General features: G+C 33.6%; 1 protein-coding gene across 1 annotated transcript in view; it reads right to left on the minus strand.

Moving 5' to 3' along the window:
* Window positions 1-20,163, minus strand: part of Zfpm2 (zinc finger protein, FOG family member 2) — a 429,209-nt gene that overhangs the window by 212,183 nt on the left and 196,863 nt on the right. The window contains exon 4 of the mRNA XM_026384547.2: window positions 3,951-4,069. Coding sequence (XP_026240332.2) covers window positions 3,951-4,069 — 119 coding nt within the window. The remainder of the gene's footprint in view (window positions 1-3,950; window positions 4,070-20,163) is intronic.

Here is a 20,163-nt window from a genome sequence, read left to right on the forward strand (position 1 = left end):
TGGCCATAACTGGCCCAATGAATATATTTACCATGCTACCTCCTGTTATCATAAAAGTTTGAAAGCACAAATTATCTACCAAGATGATAAAAAGTGGGATAAAAACACTCTATTTCTGCATTCAGTGTGTTGTAGGATTCCAAGAATATCCTTTTGTCAAATCAGTTTGTTTGGTGTTTCTACATAGCCCATGTTTCATGAAATGTTCTATATACATCCAAATGCCTGGTCTGCAAAGGCTTCCTGCAGAAGGTGGCATATTGCTAATGCATTTCAAGATGGGGACTTGAAAGATATAAAAAGGATTTGACATCTGGCATGGTGACTCAATTAATTACTATGTTGGATTAATTAGTGTGCTGAATCTCCTGAGCCAACACCATGGGTTTAAGCAGAGTAACATTACATCAGTTGGCAAATAAGCAATTTAAAAGAGCCTTCTAATCCAAATTTGATTCAAGGTTGGGTAAAGAAGGGTTAGTAGGTATATATTATAAGGAAAAAATATCTTTGTGATATACAACACATATTATATACTGTCCAAATTCTAGAGAGGTAGAAAAATTACAGAAGTCTTTCAATTAACTTCTAACTCTTCAAGAAGTCTAAATATCATAACAAATATTTTGCTCAAAGTAAAAAATAAATAAATAAAAATAAAATAAAATAATAAATCCTCTAATAATTGCATGTTTCTCGCAGAGATCTTTATAAATTTAGAATTCATGTAAACAAAGTAAAGATTAAACATGATTTAATCATGTTTAAATCATGGAATAGATGTGATACTGAAAAGGCAGCAAAGCATAATCCTAATAATGGAGATTCTCAAATCAAAAGATAGAGTGTTTATCTTCCTGTTTATAAACTATAATCTAAAACAGAACCAAATTTACAGGGTTGTTTGGAGGGTCAGGTGAGCTAATTTATTTCCTAGTCTTCACAGAGTGTCTCTAGAAATGAATATGAATATAACATATATTAGACAATGCTGTACAATAATCACCATCACCATGGTAGCAATGATAGTATTAGTAGTATCTAATAATATGAAATCAGAAGTCTATTCTGGAAGAGAACATTGTTTCAAAGGAAAATTGTTTTCAAAATTTATTTTAGCAAAGTAACTAAGTCTTATAGTTGAAAAATGCCATCTTTTAAGTATATAGTTCAATTAGATATTTAAACCCTAAAACAAACCCCCCCCCCAAAAAAAAGAAAGAAAATTTGCTATTAAGAATGTTTTCTCGGGCTGGGGATGTGGCTCAAGGGGTAGCGCGCTTGCCTGGCATGCCTACGGCCTGGGTTCGATCCTCAGCACCACATACAAACAAAGATGTTGTGTCCGCCGAAAACTAAAAAATAAATATTAAAAAATTTCTCTCTCTATCACACACTCTCTCTTAAAAAATGTTTTCTATAAAAAATTATTTTCTACTACTGCTTTTCAATACTGTAAAAAGTACTCATATGCTTTAAAGGATATCAAAAATCTTGAAAATTTCATGCATATAAACTGAATTATTTTAAAAATATTAAATATGGCATAAAATAGTTTATGAACCATAAACTGAAAATTTAGTCTTTCATTGAAGTCATTTTCTAGATAACATCATTTTACATCATTTTGTGATTTCAATACTCACAAGCTACACTAAAACTATTTTATGAATACTTTTTACAGTATTGAAAAGCAGTAGTAGGTAAGAATTTTTTATAGAAAACAATCTTAATAGCAAATTTTCTTTTTTTCTGTTTTGTTTTGTTTTGTTTTGTTTTAGGGTTTAAACTAAACCATATCACAATTTAGAATATGGAAAAATATCATAAAACTACCACCTTATTTATGAATAAATAATGATATAAAGAGTGATCAAAAGATGTTATTTTAAGATATTATTTTATGTAGTTAGTGGGAAAATATTGATCATTTGTCAAATCAAATATAGGTGGCATTTCAATGGCAATAGTACATTTTTGAAAAAATATCAGAAAAACAACTAAAGATAGTATTAGTGTCTGATGTGTAGTGACAAATAAGATATATATCTTATTGCATAAAATACCTTTTAAGCAGTGCTAGAAAACAAATAGATACCTCCACATAAAATGGGTGGCCACTTCACTCCACCTTTGATGTTCACAAATCTTACTTTGTCTCTCTCACCATTCATTAGCTTGACAAATCAGTACAATTAACATTGCTCTCTGAAAGGAGTCAATGGAACAGTCTCTTCACAGAACTCAACCACTTGAAGTGTGCAGTATTTGTGTGGCCACATCTCAAACCCTTTCTGAAGAACTGCACTAGACCACCTAGAATAAATTGCTCAGATTATTAGATATTTAGCCTGGACTATAATGTCAAATTGTTTGATATATATATATATATATATATATATATATATATATATATATATATATATATATAAAATCTTCTGTTATTTTATAGATAAGTACATGTATTTAGGAAATAAGAAATGTACCCTTAGACTCTCAAATGTAAAATGTTGGTGGTATGAATATTCCTTATTTGTTCCAATCATTACTTTTAGTTGGATTAATAACCTCTGTCCTATCCACATGGCACTGAATAAACAGAGATCTGAAACTATCAGTTTCTTTCATGTAATAACTTAAAGAAAGAATTTCTTTCATATAATTAACTGAAGGAATGCAATGTTGCTATCCCAGTACTTCCTGTCAAACACCTTTGGGAGTTTTTATGTCTCCACAGCATAGATTCAGTCATTGAACATCAATGTTCAATGGCATCTAGACAGAAAGACTTTCTTGAGAACAAATATACAGAAAATTTCTGAAACATTCTTTTTCCCAATTTTTATCACTCATGGGAGAGATTTTCAGCTATCAGTATCATTTTATCCTATGTGATAGGCAGTAACCTCTCAAAGATGCCCACATCGTAATCTTTGGAATTTGGGAATGTTGCATGGCAAAAAGAAATGAAAGAAGCAAATAGAATAAGGGATGTTAAAGAACTACCCTTAAAATAAAGAAATGAGCCTAGGTTACCCAGGGGCACCCAGCATAATCGTACATGTTAATTAACGTGGCAGAGGGAGGCAGAAGACTCAGGTTAGAAAGTGAATGTAAGGAAAACTCAACTGGCCATTACTGGCTTTGAAAATGGAAGCAGTCATGAGGACAGGCTCATAGACAGCCTTGAGAAGCTGGAAAAGGAAAGAGAACAGATTCTTCCCTAGAGCATCTGGAAGGGAACACGGCCCTGCAGACATCTTGGTATTAGCCCAGTGAGACCAATTTTGGACTTCTGACCTCCAGAACTGCAAGATAATAAACTTGTGTTGTTTTAAGCCACAATGTTTATGGTGACTTCTTATAACAGCAATAGGAAGCATATATTGAATGAAAAATAAGGCTTAAGTGTGACCAAATAATCCACCTTTCCATTAACTTTTAAAGCACCTAATTAATCAATTATCATTCAGATCTCAGAACTTTTACAAGAGTTAACAAAAATTATAATGCTAATCACGCATCTTTGCTCTTAGAGATACAAACAGTATTTCCAAGAAATGACAAAGTTGTTCATTTCTTATTCTTCATGTAAACCTATAAGGTATGACAATTAATTTGTGTCATCTTAAAAATAAAAGCAATTGTACATATTATTAAATGTGAACAGTCTTAGTCTGGCTAAGTAGATAAAGCAATAAGCTTATAAATTACCTTACTAGCCAACCATTTAATATGAGTAAACTTCTAAATTCTATTCTGTTTCCCTTCTAAATTCTGTGTATATTACTGTCAGAGACAAGCCACTTGGAAAATATCCAAGTTTTGTAGTGCATGAAAACAGCAAAAAACAAACTTATTTTTAGTGATTTCACTGGGAAGTAAGCTGAGATAATTTCTGAGCTATGACAAAATATTAAGAGTCAAGCATCTCAGGAACATTCACATACCAAAGAATTATTATTCAAGTCCATTTTCCCAGCAAACGGCCCCCAGGTTGTTCCCACAGGAAGTTGCTGCCGACTCTGTATTTTTCGTTCCCCATCTTTCTGAAACACCTCCAGCTCTCCTGCAACAAGGAAAACAGAAATGTTTAGAACACTTACACCACCTGTGTTTCAACAATAGCTACCTCTTTTTGTGTTTGCTTTATATGCATAATTCTCTCAGGACTCATATAAATAGAATCAATTACACTTGAAAAAACAACTGACCTTGTTAATCCTGAAAGAAAAATAACACTCCTTATAATTGTCCTTATAATTATAATCAAATTTAGTCCGATTTCTTTTTTGCACATTTTCACATATTATTTACTGAAGTTCAGTCTTTAAGAACTTGTAATAATACTTCCTCAAAAAGCACTGGTCCAATGCCAAAACAGGGTTAAATTTTTTATATTTATTTCAGACTCTTGGAGAATAATATCGGGAGGTATTTGAAAGCACTTGATAATTTTTTGAAATTAGTACTAGTTTCAGTGGATAAAATAGCTACATGCACAATAAGTAGCGATGCTTGTCTTCTCAAATAAAAAATGTTTAGACAAAATTGTTACTTTTCTCTGTTTAATATTTTGAGTAGAATTTTATGTTAACAAAAGGGTTTGGACAAAAACACTTAAGGAATTCTCAGTTTAGGACTGTTTTCTTCCTTTCATTTCCTCCCATTAAAGAGAAGCAAGAAATAAAGACAACATAAACAATTGAATAAAGTAGAAATTGATTAAATACTTGTTGCAGTAACATACAGGAAAAAAAAATTGAGGGCTCCAAAATTTCAAATAAGGCCCATCAGCCTAGACATGATTTGAGACAAACAAACAAACAAAATCTCAATCAGAAATTCAAGCTTCTCTCTAAATAATTAAGTTGATGAAACTTATACCCTGACAGTATTGCTGTGTCATTTAACATACAAAAAGTTTTATATTTAAAAATCATATATTTGGAATGGAATAAAATGCATTAGACAACTGCATTATCTGAATGATATATAAATCATGGTAGGTACATATAATGAAATTGTTGCTTTTGACTTCTTCTCAAGCCAAGAGCTAACTTATAACATGCAGATTCTGTCTCAATGCTTTTAAAAGTGACATCATCAACTTGAGTTCAAATACCTCTTCTTTATTTCTCTTGATTTGTTTTATTTTTTTAATAATCAAAATACCAGACATAACTTTACATGTTTATATTATTGCTTATCCTGAAGCCAAAATCAAAGTACATAAACTATAATCAGTTAATATATTGCACAATGGTTAAATTGCCTCCATTATGAAATATAAATTTTCTGACTAGACAATAAAGAAGCAATGTTCAGAACAATTTCATGTTCACAGTAAAAAAATTACTTTTAAGAAGTATAGTCCATTCTTCTCATGATTCCTTCCTCTACCACTTGACAGCTATACTGAAAATGAAAGAACTCACTAAGACAGATACACACTCCTCAAGAGTTTTCATTCTGGTATCCATCTCAGTAGCTAAACATGATCAGCAGTGCAAGCCTGACATGGTGGTGCATACCTAAAATCCCAGCCATTCAGGAGGCAGAGCCAACAGAATTTCAAGTTCAAGGTTACTCTATGGAATTTAGCAAGACCCTGTAAATCATTCCTGGGTTCAATCCTCAGAAATTATTGAACCCATGGGAGAAAAAAAAAGAGAACAGCAGTGAGGAAGCTAAATCCTGAAAAAGTTAACAGGTCCAGGCTTCTAAAAGATAGTTTTATAAACTGAATACTTTAATGGTAAATAGTATATTAATGCTCAAGTATCAAACATCAAAGCTTATTCAGAGTCCGGAGAATATGGAATTATAGTAATTTACTTTTGCCATGTGGTCTAACAAATCCCTTTCTGAGACTTTTCCTCTGAAAGTGTTTTTCATAATTGTACAATCTTTTTGATGAATAGATTGGAATCTGCAGCCTGGTATAGAAACTTCTTTAAAGACAGAGTACAGTTAACAAGCTACTGTGTAAAAAAAAAAAAAAAAAAAGTTTGTGGGAAGATGTTTCTAAACGTATGCATGTTCATATGTGATAATGTCATTTAAACCTTTTACGATGGATGAGTTTTCTAGTTGAAAAGAAACTGCCTAATTTCTATCAGATAGGAGTTCTAATTATTTTTTCAAGTATGTTTACATTTTGAACAATTTCTTTATGATTTACAAATTAAAAATGAAATCTATTTCAATCCTTCAGTTAAATTCTACTTAAGTGTATTCTTCTGCATAAAGATAATGTCTAAATAATTTGCTTGTTTTTACACATAAGAAAAGCCCCAGCCATGTCACATTTAAATGCTACCAGAGGAATTGTGAGAATATCTGAAAACCCTTTGAAAAAGTAACTCTTCCTTTCTGTCTTCTACTGCCATATTTCATTTGTAAAGGGTTCAGACTCAATCAGTGACTGCTTATCTAGACCTGTGGATTTACAAGCAGGTCTGCCTTTTAATGGATTAACAACTACAAACTTAGGGCAGATCATAAAGTGATATCCAAATAATTCCAAAGTTTTTGAGATGTATCTAGCCATGTGTTAAAATTTTAAGGAGACCAAAAATACTTTTATGAGCTCTTAAAGATGACCCCAACACAAAGTCCAGTAATTGCCCAAGCCATCAGTTCATCCTCTCAACTTTATTAGACAAGTAGGCAAAGCTCATTCTCCTTTCTTGCTTACCAAGAAGCTATACTTGAAGTTTGGGGAAATCTTTTCTATTGTAAAATAGTTTTTGAAAATTCATTTATTCACAATGTTATAGAAAAACCAAATGCGTAGTTCAAATAATTAACATATATGGAGTGCCAAGGCTGAATAGGTTAATGACAGCAGCAGAAGTAAGCTATTGTCTAAAATGAAGTTATATCTAAATTTCATGTTGCTTAAGAGTATGATATTTCAGATTTTTTTTCAAAGATTAATCAGTGTCATGAAATAGAGGAAACATTACTGCACTAAAAGTAAAAGGTGTTTCGTACTAACTCTACTAACCAGTTGAATGGCCTTAAATAAGTTTAACAAGTTACATCTGTTATAAGTTTTAGTTAGCCATTGTTAAAAGAGGGCGTCTTTACTCACTTGCTTCTTAGTAAGGTATGTTCCAACTCTGACACTCCATGTTAACCTGGTTTTCTTTTCCAAGATGTGATATAAGAGACAGAAAGAGTACTGGGCTAGTAAGTCCCAAGTCCTAGGATCAGCTTTTCATAAAATGTATTCTTGACTTGAAATGATCAGATGGAAAAGCTCCAACTCACACCTGATTTGTCTGCTCATTCCTTTTTGCCTCCTTTATCTCATTTATTCATTCTACAAATATGTATTTGGTATCTCCGAAGAACTAGACAGCGAGTTAGGCCCAGGCACAAACCAACAAACAAAAAAAGCCTGGATCCAGAACACAGTGCTAGAAAGGGAATTCATAGGGCTTGGCTTGTCGAGTTGAAGTTATAGAGCTTAGTAATGATTTGAATTTTAGGGGTTAGGCCCGTGCCCATGTACCCACTGAGCAGTCACGGGACTAACTGACAATGTGAAAGAAAAGGAATCACTCAAGGATTCTGAAAATTGATGAATGTAAGAAAAGGACTAGAGATGAGATGGAGTTTGTAGGCACCTGACACGAAAGGAATTTTCTAGAATGAAAGGCCAAACCCCAGCCTAGAATTGCTTCCAAATTGAATAGGAAAAAAGTAACTGCAATAGCCATGTGATCCCAAGCAAGTTACTTCACTTCCTGTATACCGAATAGGAATTATGAAATCATTCTCCAATGGTTACTGTGAAGATTAACTCAGATAACATATGCAAAGTAATAATAAACATTTACTAATTCACCAAAAATAAACTGGAGCTAAGCAAACACACACATGCTTTCATCATCATATCCAATTGTTCACCATTGTCCATGTTCACACTCCTTCCTTGTCACCTCTATCCAAATCACTCTCCATACCTTGACTTACCAGCATCTCCCAGCTTCAACCTTCTTATCAGCATTTTCCCCAGGTTTTTATTAACTCACACTTAAATGACCAACTAGTTTCAATTCACTCCATCCCCAATTCAGATTCCAAATCCCCGCCAGGATAAACTTATTAAAACTTCACTCTCAGCTTATCACCCATTTGTACAAGTTCCTGCCCTAGCTCCCTTTGGACATTTCAACTTGAGCATCTGTCCTTAAATTTTTATCACCATGAGGTTGCTTCACAGTGTCTGTCTGCCTGACTTTTGGATCCTACTCCTCCCGAGAATGGGTTCTTCCCCCATGCCTTCTTCCTTACTCCAGCTCAGCTCCCACAATTTTCTGAGACTTGTTCCTGCTATCCAGCAAACAGACCATCCTTTGGCCTGCCTTAAGAGACCCTATTAATGTTGGAAGATCAAGCCCAAAGCTGTTCTTTTTCACAAAGCAGCTGTGAACTCAAGAACACACTGAATTCTTCCCTCAGAGTCCCATTGCATTTACACCCAATACCAGACAGTTTCATATTTAATTATGCCCTAGTGGTGCCCCTGGATAACTTATTCTATCTTGACAGGATTACAAATAACTTGATCTATGGATATGTGTTTTACTTCTGTTTATCTGCTTAAGTAATATAGCTTGTGCCGTATGGTATTTGCAAAATACAAGTTGGTTATAATTAATTAGATGAAAAAGTTTTGGTAATATCATTTACTTCAATTTTAACAGTTAAAGTTGATTTTAAAATCCAAAGAAGGTTGTCTTAATTTGTCTTCTCTTTGTATTACAGCAATCATTCATTTTATTTGCTCAGCCTTCTGCTACACTTATATATATTAGGCCAAATGTGAAATAATGGAGCAAGAAGAAAAAGAAAAGCTTCACTTCTCTGTCTAGTTCACAATTCTACTGTTATCCTTCAGAAAGAAGCCCTATTTTTTTTTTTATTTTTAACATACTGGGTAAGTTCACAGAAAATATTTGAGACACATAGGACAGACTAATCAATTTTGGTAAAAGATAATATTGTTAGTGCTGAGGGCTGCTTCCCTTATCTTCTTGATAATGCATACTTTTAAAAGTCTGTGATTACTCAAAGACTTATGATAGCTTCACTTAAAAAAAAAAAAAAACTGCCCTAAGTCAAATCACTACCAAACATCCCTCAGCTTTAAAAATATCAATCCAGTTTTGGCCTAAATAAAGAAATTCACTACTTAAAAAATATTTGAAGTCACTAGGGATGCCCTCAAATCTTTTTCGAAGAAAGAGCTATCAAGACATTGTTTTGTCTCTTTTTAATAGAGCCTTTCGATGACTCTTTAGAAAGCAAAGGAGATGAAAAGAGTAGCACACCAAAGAGGAACAGCCAAGATGTGAGCCTTTTAAACAGAGTTATCAGCAATCGTGCTTCAACTGAATCAGCATTAAGTTGAAGATATAAACATATATGGTATTTACAGAACATCTCTTCTTAACTCTAGGCACAGATTTCATAGAAGAACATGGTTTCAAGTAAATGAGATGACAGAAGATCATATTTCATTTGCTGAAAATAAATTCTGGATTGGTTTAAACTTGGTTTTAAATATATAACCAAATTTCAAAGCAGACCACATGAATTGGCTCATAATATTTATCAGGCCTTACTATAGCAGAAGGCTATAGCGTCAGAACCCATATTTATATTTTCTTCATGGTTGGAAAACATTATGCATCATGGTATCAAACATGGACAGCCCTGAAGTCATGCTGAGTTCAAAAAGCGCTCAAAGATTCTAAAAGTCTCAAAACATTTTCAAAGTCAGCCAAGGTGGTGAAAGTATGGCAGAGCTCTTGCTATTTTATGGTTTAACCATTTGACAGCTGCCTGCCAGATACATGAGAGGGTTAGATCATTTCACTGTTGATTATCTGCACAGCCAAACTACAGTCTTGTCACTCTGAATTTCCTGAGGCATTACTAACAGCATGTTTCATCTGCATTTTAAGACAAATGGCACCATTTATTTTATGCTATATTGATCCATCTCTAAGCATGGTTTGGCTCAGTAAATGATAGTTCTTCATTGGTAGCTACAAATTGCCTTTTAGGGATACCTTTTCTAATTTCCCTTCTCAGTTTTTGAGTCATACAGTCACAACACACACTAAACTAGTTTTGAACATAAACTTGAAATACGACATTCCCTATTCAAGTACTCCAGTCAAACCCTGATAAATCAGGCTGGCCAAGCAGTGATCTTATCCCTTCTGACTCTTTAATAAATCGAACCTTGTAAGTTCCTACTGTTGGAAGTTGTCACTAAATGAAATTGTGACCTTATCCGGCGCATGAACTTATCCTGCTGACAACTACATTTATTGTGTGGATAAGAAAGGGGAAAAAAAAGAAAAAAAGAATAAAGAAAAAAATGAGATATTTGATAATTCTGATCTTAGCCATATGTAACTCTAACAGATGGGATCTTTTTGATGTTCCATTAATGATTTGCCAAAGATGACTCTCTACTTAGAGAAAAATGCTCACCCTAGGTAAGTGCTGGGGGCACTGCAGATGGTATTAAAAGAGCATGAAGAGGAACTGGGTGACAGCAGTGAATCAGAAGCTATTAGTCTAACACAAAGAGCCCTGAATTAGCTTGTAATTGCACTGGAAAAGATAACATAATGGTGGTGGCAAAATAGAAACATTCCCTTTTCACACAATGCATTCAGTACCTAAAAACTCTACAGGAAGACACTGGAATTGTCTAAAACCTAGAGCAACCTAAATCAATGCATTTCTCAAGAATGTAAAATGCTCCCTTGGGCTCTAGTTTTTATGAAGTCATAGAAATCAAAGTGTACAGCATTGTTTGGGAAGCATATTTACATGTGTATGCAACCAAATATTGATAGTGTTTACAAACTTAGGAATATTTTATTTTATTATTCCAACTAGCCTTAAGGATCAATTCTGAGGCTAGATATTCTTTCTATCCATCATAAAGCACATCGAAATCTTCCAATTATCATCATAAAGTTAGAAAAATGGTAGAGATGAAATGCATATGTAAGTAGCAATATTATTGGTAATGAAGTAGAAAATTCTGGGTGCTTTTTCAAAACACCATGATCTGAAATAACTGGAAAAATCTCATCTGCATATTCACATACAAAATAAATTTTATTCTACGGAGACCATATTCAAGGTTGGGAAAAAGGAATTCCAATATTTGCTCTTAGTTCTATGGTCCATGTAAATGAACAAAGAAGGAGGGGAAAAAAAAAGATATCACAGGTACAGAAGATATTTAGCTGGAATGTAACTAGCTCTGACAAATGTTTGGAAAAGTCATTGGAAAGAGGAGCTGCAGCTATTGGAGACTTTTCAGCTGCTGAAGGAGAAGGGGGAGTCCATACTACTTGCTCAAAAACCTGGCACAGTGTGCTTCTCTGCTGCCAGAAACCCCCTCTGACCTTCCAGACAACACTCCTTGTCACAACAGGCTGACCTAATACCATTTCCTGATCCAAATCTTGAGAAACAGAGCGAGGTTATGTTTTGGGAGCTCTACAGTGAGAGGTGAATCATCATGGAAGAAAGTGGGCTTGGCTGGTCGACAGAGGAAACAGCAGTGGGATAGCAGTGGCCAGCAGTCAGTGTACCAGCAGGAGGGACACAGAGAGGTCAGGACATGCAGAGTGATGGTCAGAGAGGGCCTGGTTTCCCTGGGAGGAGAAACTTCGAAGAAGAAATTTGGGATTAAAATCAACCATAGATCCTGTCTGGTAAATTAGGAAGGAATAATTTTTAAGGAACATTTGGGATAAGAACATCAATGAAAATCATGGTTGTTTATGGTTGTAAATTTTAGTTAATTTTTAAAAAATTTTAGTTAATTTTTGTTTCATACTTAGCCAACATGTACTCAATTGTGTGCTTTCTTCTTGGGCTATAATGATTAAGAAAATAGTTCCTTTACAAAAGAACTTACCACAAGTAATGGCTGATTTTTAATGACCACACATATACTCTTCTGTAACTTAGTAGATACTGTCTTAGCTCTATGCCTATAATAAACTAGGATATAGTCATATTTTTCAACCTGGTGAGAAGATTTAGATGGAGATGAAGGACATGTACTGACAGGCTTGGACAGATAAACATTCTTAGGTATCGATTGCAATAGAATCAGTTTTGCCTAGAAGAAAGGTCTCTGTGTGAGGCTCCAGTTGGGAGTGGTGAATTGACTTTTTGGTGCACAATATGAGAAAACCAAATGATGGCAAAATGATACAACAGATGAACAATTAACCTGGGGAAAAAAAATAGGGCATAACTTTGAAAGCTCTTTATCTAATCCAAAGAATAATTCACTGTTCAAAACTCTCAGCCCATAATAGAAATGTGTAGACAACCCATCTAAAAGTAGTAATCCATTATAGATTTTTAAATTTTTATTTAGAGAACAATACAAAAAGTGCCACTTGATTATATTTTTTTAAAAAAAAGAGTTGAAAAATAAAGTGGAAATAGAGCCCTAAAGATCCTTGACATATTACTAATGAACATTAATCCCAGGACTCTATTATCTCTAACACTAGTGCCATTTCACCACATATAATATTGAAATGTTCCAAGAAATCCCTAAGTTTAAGACAATAAATCCTAAGCAGTACTAAATACTAAAACAGTAACTATATCACTTTCGTATTCTTTTACTGTGTGCCACTTTCCATGATAGCAATATATAATTATTTAGTTTGAAATCATCTTAGTTCCTAAAGGATCTAATTTCTAGACCATAATACTGACCCAAAGTTGCTTATTTCTCAAGTTTGAACTTTATATTGTTGAATATGTTTTTGGTTTCACAAAATACTTCCGAAAGTCAAATTTCTAAAGATCAAGCAAACCATTGTCATTTCCTCATAATTCAGGAGACATTTATTGATGCTTATATATTTCTACAATTGTATATACTTCAAGTTACATATAAATGACACAAAAAAAAAACACTGAAAGCAGACTCCTCAACACTGCTTTTTAGGTGCAGTGTGTATTAAAGGAGTTGGCTGTATAATGTATTTCTCAAAATACCCATCCATGTTACATTTAAACCCAATCATCCTTTCAAGTTTCTCTGCCATCTTCTGACGAACACTTTCCTGATTGACACAGCCTCTGTGTCAGGAGTCCATAGTTGATTTTTCTCTTTCAAGTCTCACAGAATGGGATTTTGTTTTAAGTCTCATATTTTTCTTCTGTTTCTTCCTTATAATACTGTCTGCCTATATGCAACTTTCTAGGTACCTCCACAGTGCTTTGTGTCTAATAGGGATGTACAAAGGATATACAGGTATAATTTTACCATTGAATTTATTGGGATGGGGCTCAAAGATAAAGGGACTTGAATTTACAAAATCGGTAGTGATATAAGATTCCAACCCTCATTTTCTGACCCTCTTATACTTTATCAGACTGTCTCTTCTAAAAAAAAAAAATTAACAACTTAACTAGGTGGAAGTATTGACCTCAAGCCCCAGTATCATATCAGCAGCCATTAGAGTGGATTCATTTATAAGATTAGCTGCCAGTCAATTTGGAAAGCAGAATGTGCATGCCTGAAGGACAGGGCCACAGGGCAAGTTCTGAAGGAGGCAAGGTGGTTGGAAAGATTAAAAAACAAAACACTTGGAAAGCATTGCAGGAAGGAAGGTGGTAAACTTATTATGGGATTATCAGAGTTCAAACTAAACTTTTACATTTCTCTTCCAAAAGTTTCAGAAAGAAGAAATCTAAGATACATGTACTTAAGACAATGAACTTTACCCTCCCAACACTGACAATGATTCTTCAGAGAAAATATTCAGTTATTAAATAAATAAGTGGGAACTTGTCTGATTAAATATATCACTCATTGCTAGCATGAGAAATGATATGTTTTTAAGTTTTCCTTTCCAAGAATACACAGTATAAAAGACACCTGAACACACCCAAATGATTCCCCATTTGCATTGATACACTTTCTACAGAGATAATTCAAGGATGAGAAAATGTACAGTTATTGCAAATGAGCTAATGTGGTGCCCTCACTTTCTAGTGCTGAACACACCCACTGAGTTAAGTGTGACTGTTTCAAATATAGATATGGTCTTCTTCTCTTCTCCTCTGTTTTCCTTGGCTTTTCCCTTCCCAAAATGAAAATGAAATAAGTCAGAATTGAAGGAAGGAAGGAAGAAAGGAAGGAATAAACTAAGGAAGAAAGGGCAGACAGCTAGCTGATATTATAACTCATGAGTATACTTTTGATAAATTCAGCATTTTCTGTTCAGATCTAAGATTTCATCCTTTCCTCCACATAGAAGGGGTTGCATCTGAAACCATCATTTCTGAGAAGTGGTCCCAGACAGCAAACCTGGACATATACTCATTCAGGACATGGACCAGTACCCCAACAGGAATTAAATTTCTACACAAAGAATTATTTCCAGAATTATTTTAGACACAAAACCACATTCAACAGAACTTCATCTAAATACACATTTGCTCATTTAAAAGGATTTGTTAAGTACTTTTAATGCTCAATGCAATGTGGGATCCTAGAGATACAAACAAGAATCTAAAGCACATTTTATGTGACTTATTCTAATGGTGGTGAGATAATTATGACCCAATATAAGACCATAGCATAGCTTTTGGGAAGGAGTATAAAATAAAATTTGACCATCAAGAGAAAAGTTCTCCTGGGGGAATCAAGGATGGCATCTCAGAGGGAAGGCTGTCAAAGAACTAAAGCAATATAGACTCCTCTTTGAACAAATCAGTAAAAATCATTCAAAAATGAACACAATACAATGTTACCATGAGTATTTGAACATGTTTATTATGTCACAAATAAAACTGTTTGTGAGACAAGGTTCATGAATGAGAACACATTGCCTTGAGATGAAATGACTGCCAAGTCAGAGGGTACAAATGGCTGGCATTTGTTGTGAGAAGCGGTTCTAAGGCCACAGAAGTTATAAATAATGGTAAGAGTTTCAATTGTTCAATTGCTGTAGCTGGGTATGTCTTAGTCAAAATGATATTTCTAAAAATTTTTAAAAAACATAAGATGGCTTTAACTTAAATAATATGACCCTTTTATTATATGATATTCTTATTATATTAAAAAAACTTGCTTTGCTATTTTTTGATGGTTTCATATGATGTTGAGATAATGATCCTGGAAGCTATCACCTCATAGCAAGCACTAATGATCAGAGATGTGAGCTCATCTGTAAATGTATCTACGGTGTCCTCTCAGTTTACAAAGCTTAGAGATAGAAAATCCCTTTTCATCATTTTTTCCTATGACTGACTAAGTGAAGTTCTGGTGAGCTGATGCAGGACTAATGGCATGATGCTTGGCATCTAAATCAAGCAGCCAGGAGTGGGCACAAATTATCCAAACTATGCATATGATGAGAGAAGTCAACTTATGTATTTAAGATCGTGATTATTGTTTGATGACTATATCAGAATGCTCAAAATAGTTTAAAGGTAATGGATTTAAAAGACATTTGTAAAACTCTACTATGATAGATGTTGCCTGCAAATATCAAGAGATTCCATAAGTATCTGAAGCCAGAAAACATGTTTGAAATAATGTATACCTGCTAAATATGAACATGTTTTTATTTTAAAAAGAAAGATGGGTATAAATGCAAAAAAAAAAAACTTACTATAAGCTGCCAAATAAATCAGTAGTGTTTGATATTCTCTGTAAATTCACTGACTTAATTACACCCAAAAACAGTAGATAGCATTTTGTAAATCCACTATGGTTTCTTTATACTGTTCATCTTAAATATCAGTTATCCAGAATAAAGTATAATAGGTGCAGCAATATGGAAATCATTATGCAAAATTCTTAGCTTGAGTCAAAATGATGATTTGCATTACAAAGAGCACAGGCACAAGCATTTTACTTTCAATTTGTAGTGAGAATTTATAATATTTTCTCCTCATGAGCAGCCCTCAATTTTTATTTCCTAATATAAGGAAGCTATGATACTTTTAAGAGCTTCCTAAGAAATAATGGCAAATATAGACAATCAGATGACAAATGAGACATCATTAAGTACGATTTGAACAAATCTTACATAGATTCTGTAAATTATAAAAATCTTAAATCATGTGTAGTGCTCACTTTTTATGATTTACAGAAGATATATAGAGAGTGCCCATATTATATATGGGTACTGTATTTTCATATATATAATCTATATGGACTATATATTTATGGAATATATAGTTACCCATTATATGCATACATATATATGGAATATATATATATTGAAATATATGTGTGTGTGTATATATGTACACACACACACACACACACACACACATACACACACACTCACACTACTGTGATGCAATACCATATAAGAAAAATCTTCATTGACCATCCTGAGCAACAGCTTGTATTGTCTGTATCCAGTGACTTCTTGTTACTTAACTTGGGCATCAATTTAATTTCCTAATTGTTCCTCATAATTTGTAGTAAACAGGAGACCATATAGGTTAAGAACTCAGTTTAATGCTGGGAATTGAGTAAGTTGTCAATTTATGTTATAAATTTTCTCTTAGCATTTTATAAATGAGAATAATAGAAAAAGGCAATGAATGCAGGTACTGTGACACATGCCTGTAATCCCAGCAACTTGGAACACTAAGGCAGGAGGATCACAAGTTAAGGCCAGTCTAAGCAACTCAGAGAGACGCTGTCTCAAAATTAAAAAAAAAAAAAAAAAGGACCGGGTGGTCAAAAAATAAAAAGGACTGGGAGCTCAGTGGTAAAGGATCCCTAGTTTAAATCATCAGTACAACAGCAACATCAAAAAAGAAAAGAAAATGAAGCAAATGGATAAAAACTACTTGCATTCAATATATAGAGTCATTTGATAATTGCAATTGGTCAAACTAGTACTAGAACAACATTCACTCCAGATGAAGAAAAAAAAAAAAAAAAAGGAGGTGTAGAGATTCTACTGGAACCAACAGGTGACAGGAACAGATCGCAGAATGGATTCTAGCCACATAGGTAATAGACAGATTCAGCCATAGTAACCCCGTGCTGGTATTTCTTTCTTGCTTCATAGCTAAGCCAGGCAAAGGTATGTAGCTGTGAAGGTCAACATCAAAGTGGGTCACCCATTCCATTTCCAGATAACCAGGATTAACTGCTCCACTGACATTATCCTGACATTACAGAGTCCCAGAGAGAAGAAAATGAGGAATATGCTTGTACATTAGTGAAAAGATCCTCCCACAATCACATTTAAAACATCAGAAATGTTTATTCCACTTCACTGACCATCCTTAGATGTTTTCATATTCTTCCAAGTGTTTTCCACTATAAAATAGTGAAGATTGAAGTATGTAACAGTTAGTACTTATAATATGTCTGACATTGTATTGAGTTATATCTGTGGTCTCAGTTTCACAATAGATTTTGGGGGAACCAACTGGTAAATATAATGTCCATGATAAACCACATAAAAGAAAGCAATAGCATCTTTATTAATTACCACCATCTTTTTATTTTGAAGAATATTGGTCCTTAGGTTTTCAAAGTTATTTAGTATAGACATACATATTACCTCTTATTCCTTCCAACTCAATAGAACACTTTCACTCAAGTTAATGCAATTAAATATGACAATGTGAAAGAGAAGAGTTAATCAAGATTAAAGTGTAGCAACAATCGCCCACTTACTTGAGAGATGGCTACTAGGAAGTAGCATAATTTCCAAACATGCGCTGATATACTGAATAATAATCACTCAATATATAATGTATGATCACATTATAATGCCAGAGACAATCCTAACTTCTTGGTAGGGAAACTGGAAATATTCCAAGTACAGACAGGCATTCTCTCCATAATTTCTTAAAATATATTAATCACTATAGTCACTCACACTTACAAACATCTCTTTTTCGCATGTAATTTTTATTTATTTTTTAACAAAATTTTACCTTTTTTAATTCTAACAAACATATTAATTTACTTTTAATCATTTTCCTTTTATATATTTACTTAATCTTGGTTCAGATTTTATTTATTTATTTTAATTAGTTATATATGATAGCAATATGCATTTTGATTCATTGTACATAATTGCAGCACAACTTTTCATTTCTCTGGCTGTACATGATATAGCATCACACCCTATGTGCAGTCTTACAAGTATCTAGGGTAATGATGTTCATCTCATTCCACCAACTGCCCCCACAAATATCTCTTTATAAAATTAAAGGTTATTCCTTAGAATCCTATAAAATGCAGATATATTATTATTATCATTACATCATTAATTTTGGTCATTTTAATAAGTTAAGCTTCAAAATCAAGAATGCTAAATCCAAGCAAAGCACAGTTTGAAGGAAAAAAATGGTATTTTTCAGGTATATTATAATTCATCCTTTTGAATTCATAATGCCAACAAATTATGAACAGATCAAGGCTACAACACAAAGATTATATTTACTATGACTTATTACTAACTCATGATAGGTCAGAAAAGATTGTGGATGCATAAGCAAACATGGCCTTTAGTTCTGACCAATCCAATTATTGACTTATTTGCAGAAATAACAAGCAATGAATGTTGCCTTTGTATCTGAGCCTGCAACCATCTTGCATTTGGAGATCACTTTCCTGAAGTAATCTGCTCAACTGAAGATCATTAAGTCAATATTTCAAATCCATGTTGCATCTACAAAGAAGCAACACCCCCACCTTAATATGAAATTATAAGGAAATGAGTTTTTATATCTCCTCTTCTGCAGAACACAGATTCTGAGTAAAACCTTTTCAAGTTTCAACTCTGTTATGTGGACTTAAAATAAAGCTGGAAAAACCAGAGCTCAAGTTGGAGACAGGAGCTAGAAGCAAAAGAATAATATAAACAAAATTTGAAATGAACCTACTTAATAGAAAAGATTCCAAAGCACTTAAGTGAAATTAATTCACACATACACAATACAATTAGGAGGGAAGAAGAGGTCAGTATCATTAGGAAGATTCCAATTCCAAATCATGGCACTCTCTATTTGACCTCTCTTAGAATACTATTAGTCTTTTTTTAAAAGAGAGAGAGAGAGAGAGAGAGAGAGAGAGAGAGAGAGAGAGAGAGAGAGAGAGAGAGAGAGAATTTTTTAATATTTATTTTTCAGTTTTCAGTGGACACAACAACATCTTTATTTTATTTTTATGTGGTGCTGAGGATCGAACCCAGCGCCCCGTGCATGCCAGGCAAGCACGTTACCGCTTGAGTCACATCCCCAGCCCAAGAATACTATTAGTCTTAAATGTATTCTACTATTTCAAATTAAATGTCAAATCTTCATTTCTTTTATAAATAGTCTAGCATCTATACTATGACCATCTCTTAAATTGTTTACTCTATGAAGTTTTCCTGATCCTATTATTAATAAATTTATTTTGAAATATGATATTTTGTCTTAGCATTCTGTTACTGAAGAAAACTATAGATTCCAGGTTGTATAACTTCATATAGTGTATATGATACAAGAAACATGGACATTAGAAAGCAATCTTCCAAAATGCTTTTGAATAACCCATCAACCCTGACTTAGGATATTCCACATCCCCAAGTGCCCTTTCACCAACATCCACCAGAGCACCTGCCACACTATAGCATGTATGTGCACATGCACAAATCCATGTTGAGAGCTGTCAATGTTAAAGTCTGGCTGACTATTCCCAGCTTAATATGCTTGGTGAAGGAAGTCCTCACGCCCAATTACCATTGTTCCTTAGGTCTAGCACTATGTTAAAACAAAAGGAAAGGTTTAAAAGTCTTATTTGAATATATAGAGAAAGATAGGAAGGAAGCAGGGGAAAGGAAAGAGAGAAGAGAAAGGGGAAGGGAAGATAATATTTGTAAAAGTATACAAAGTGACAAATTATATAGAACAATGTGAACGTGAAGTGATAAATGAACTCAACACTTAAAAATCAGAAAACTAAAGATTCTTTTTTAATACTCTTAAAAGTTTTAATTTCTTCCAAATCTGTTTGTAAGGAAACAAAAAAGAGAAATACTGATGAGCTTTTATGAACTGAGTTGAATTAGGGAGTCATATTAATGTTCCCCATTGGCTGTGGAA

This window comes from Urocitellus parryii, chromosome 7 (genome assembly GCF_045843805.1).
Source record: "Urocitellus parryii isolate mUroPar1 chromosome 7, mUroPar1.hap1, whole genome shotgun sequence".
NCBI lineage: Eukaryota > Metazoa > Chordata > Mammalia > Rodentia > Sciuridae > Urocitellus > Urocitellus parryii.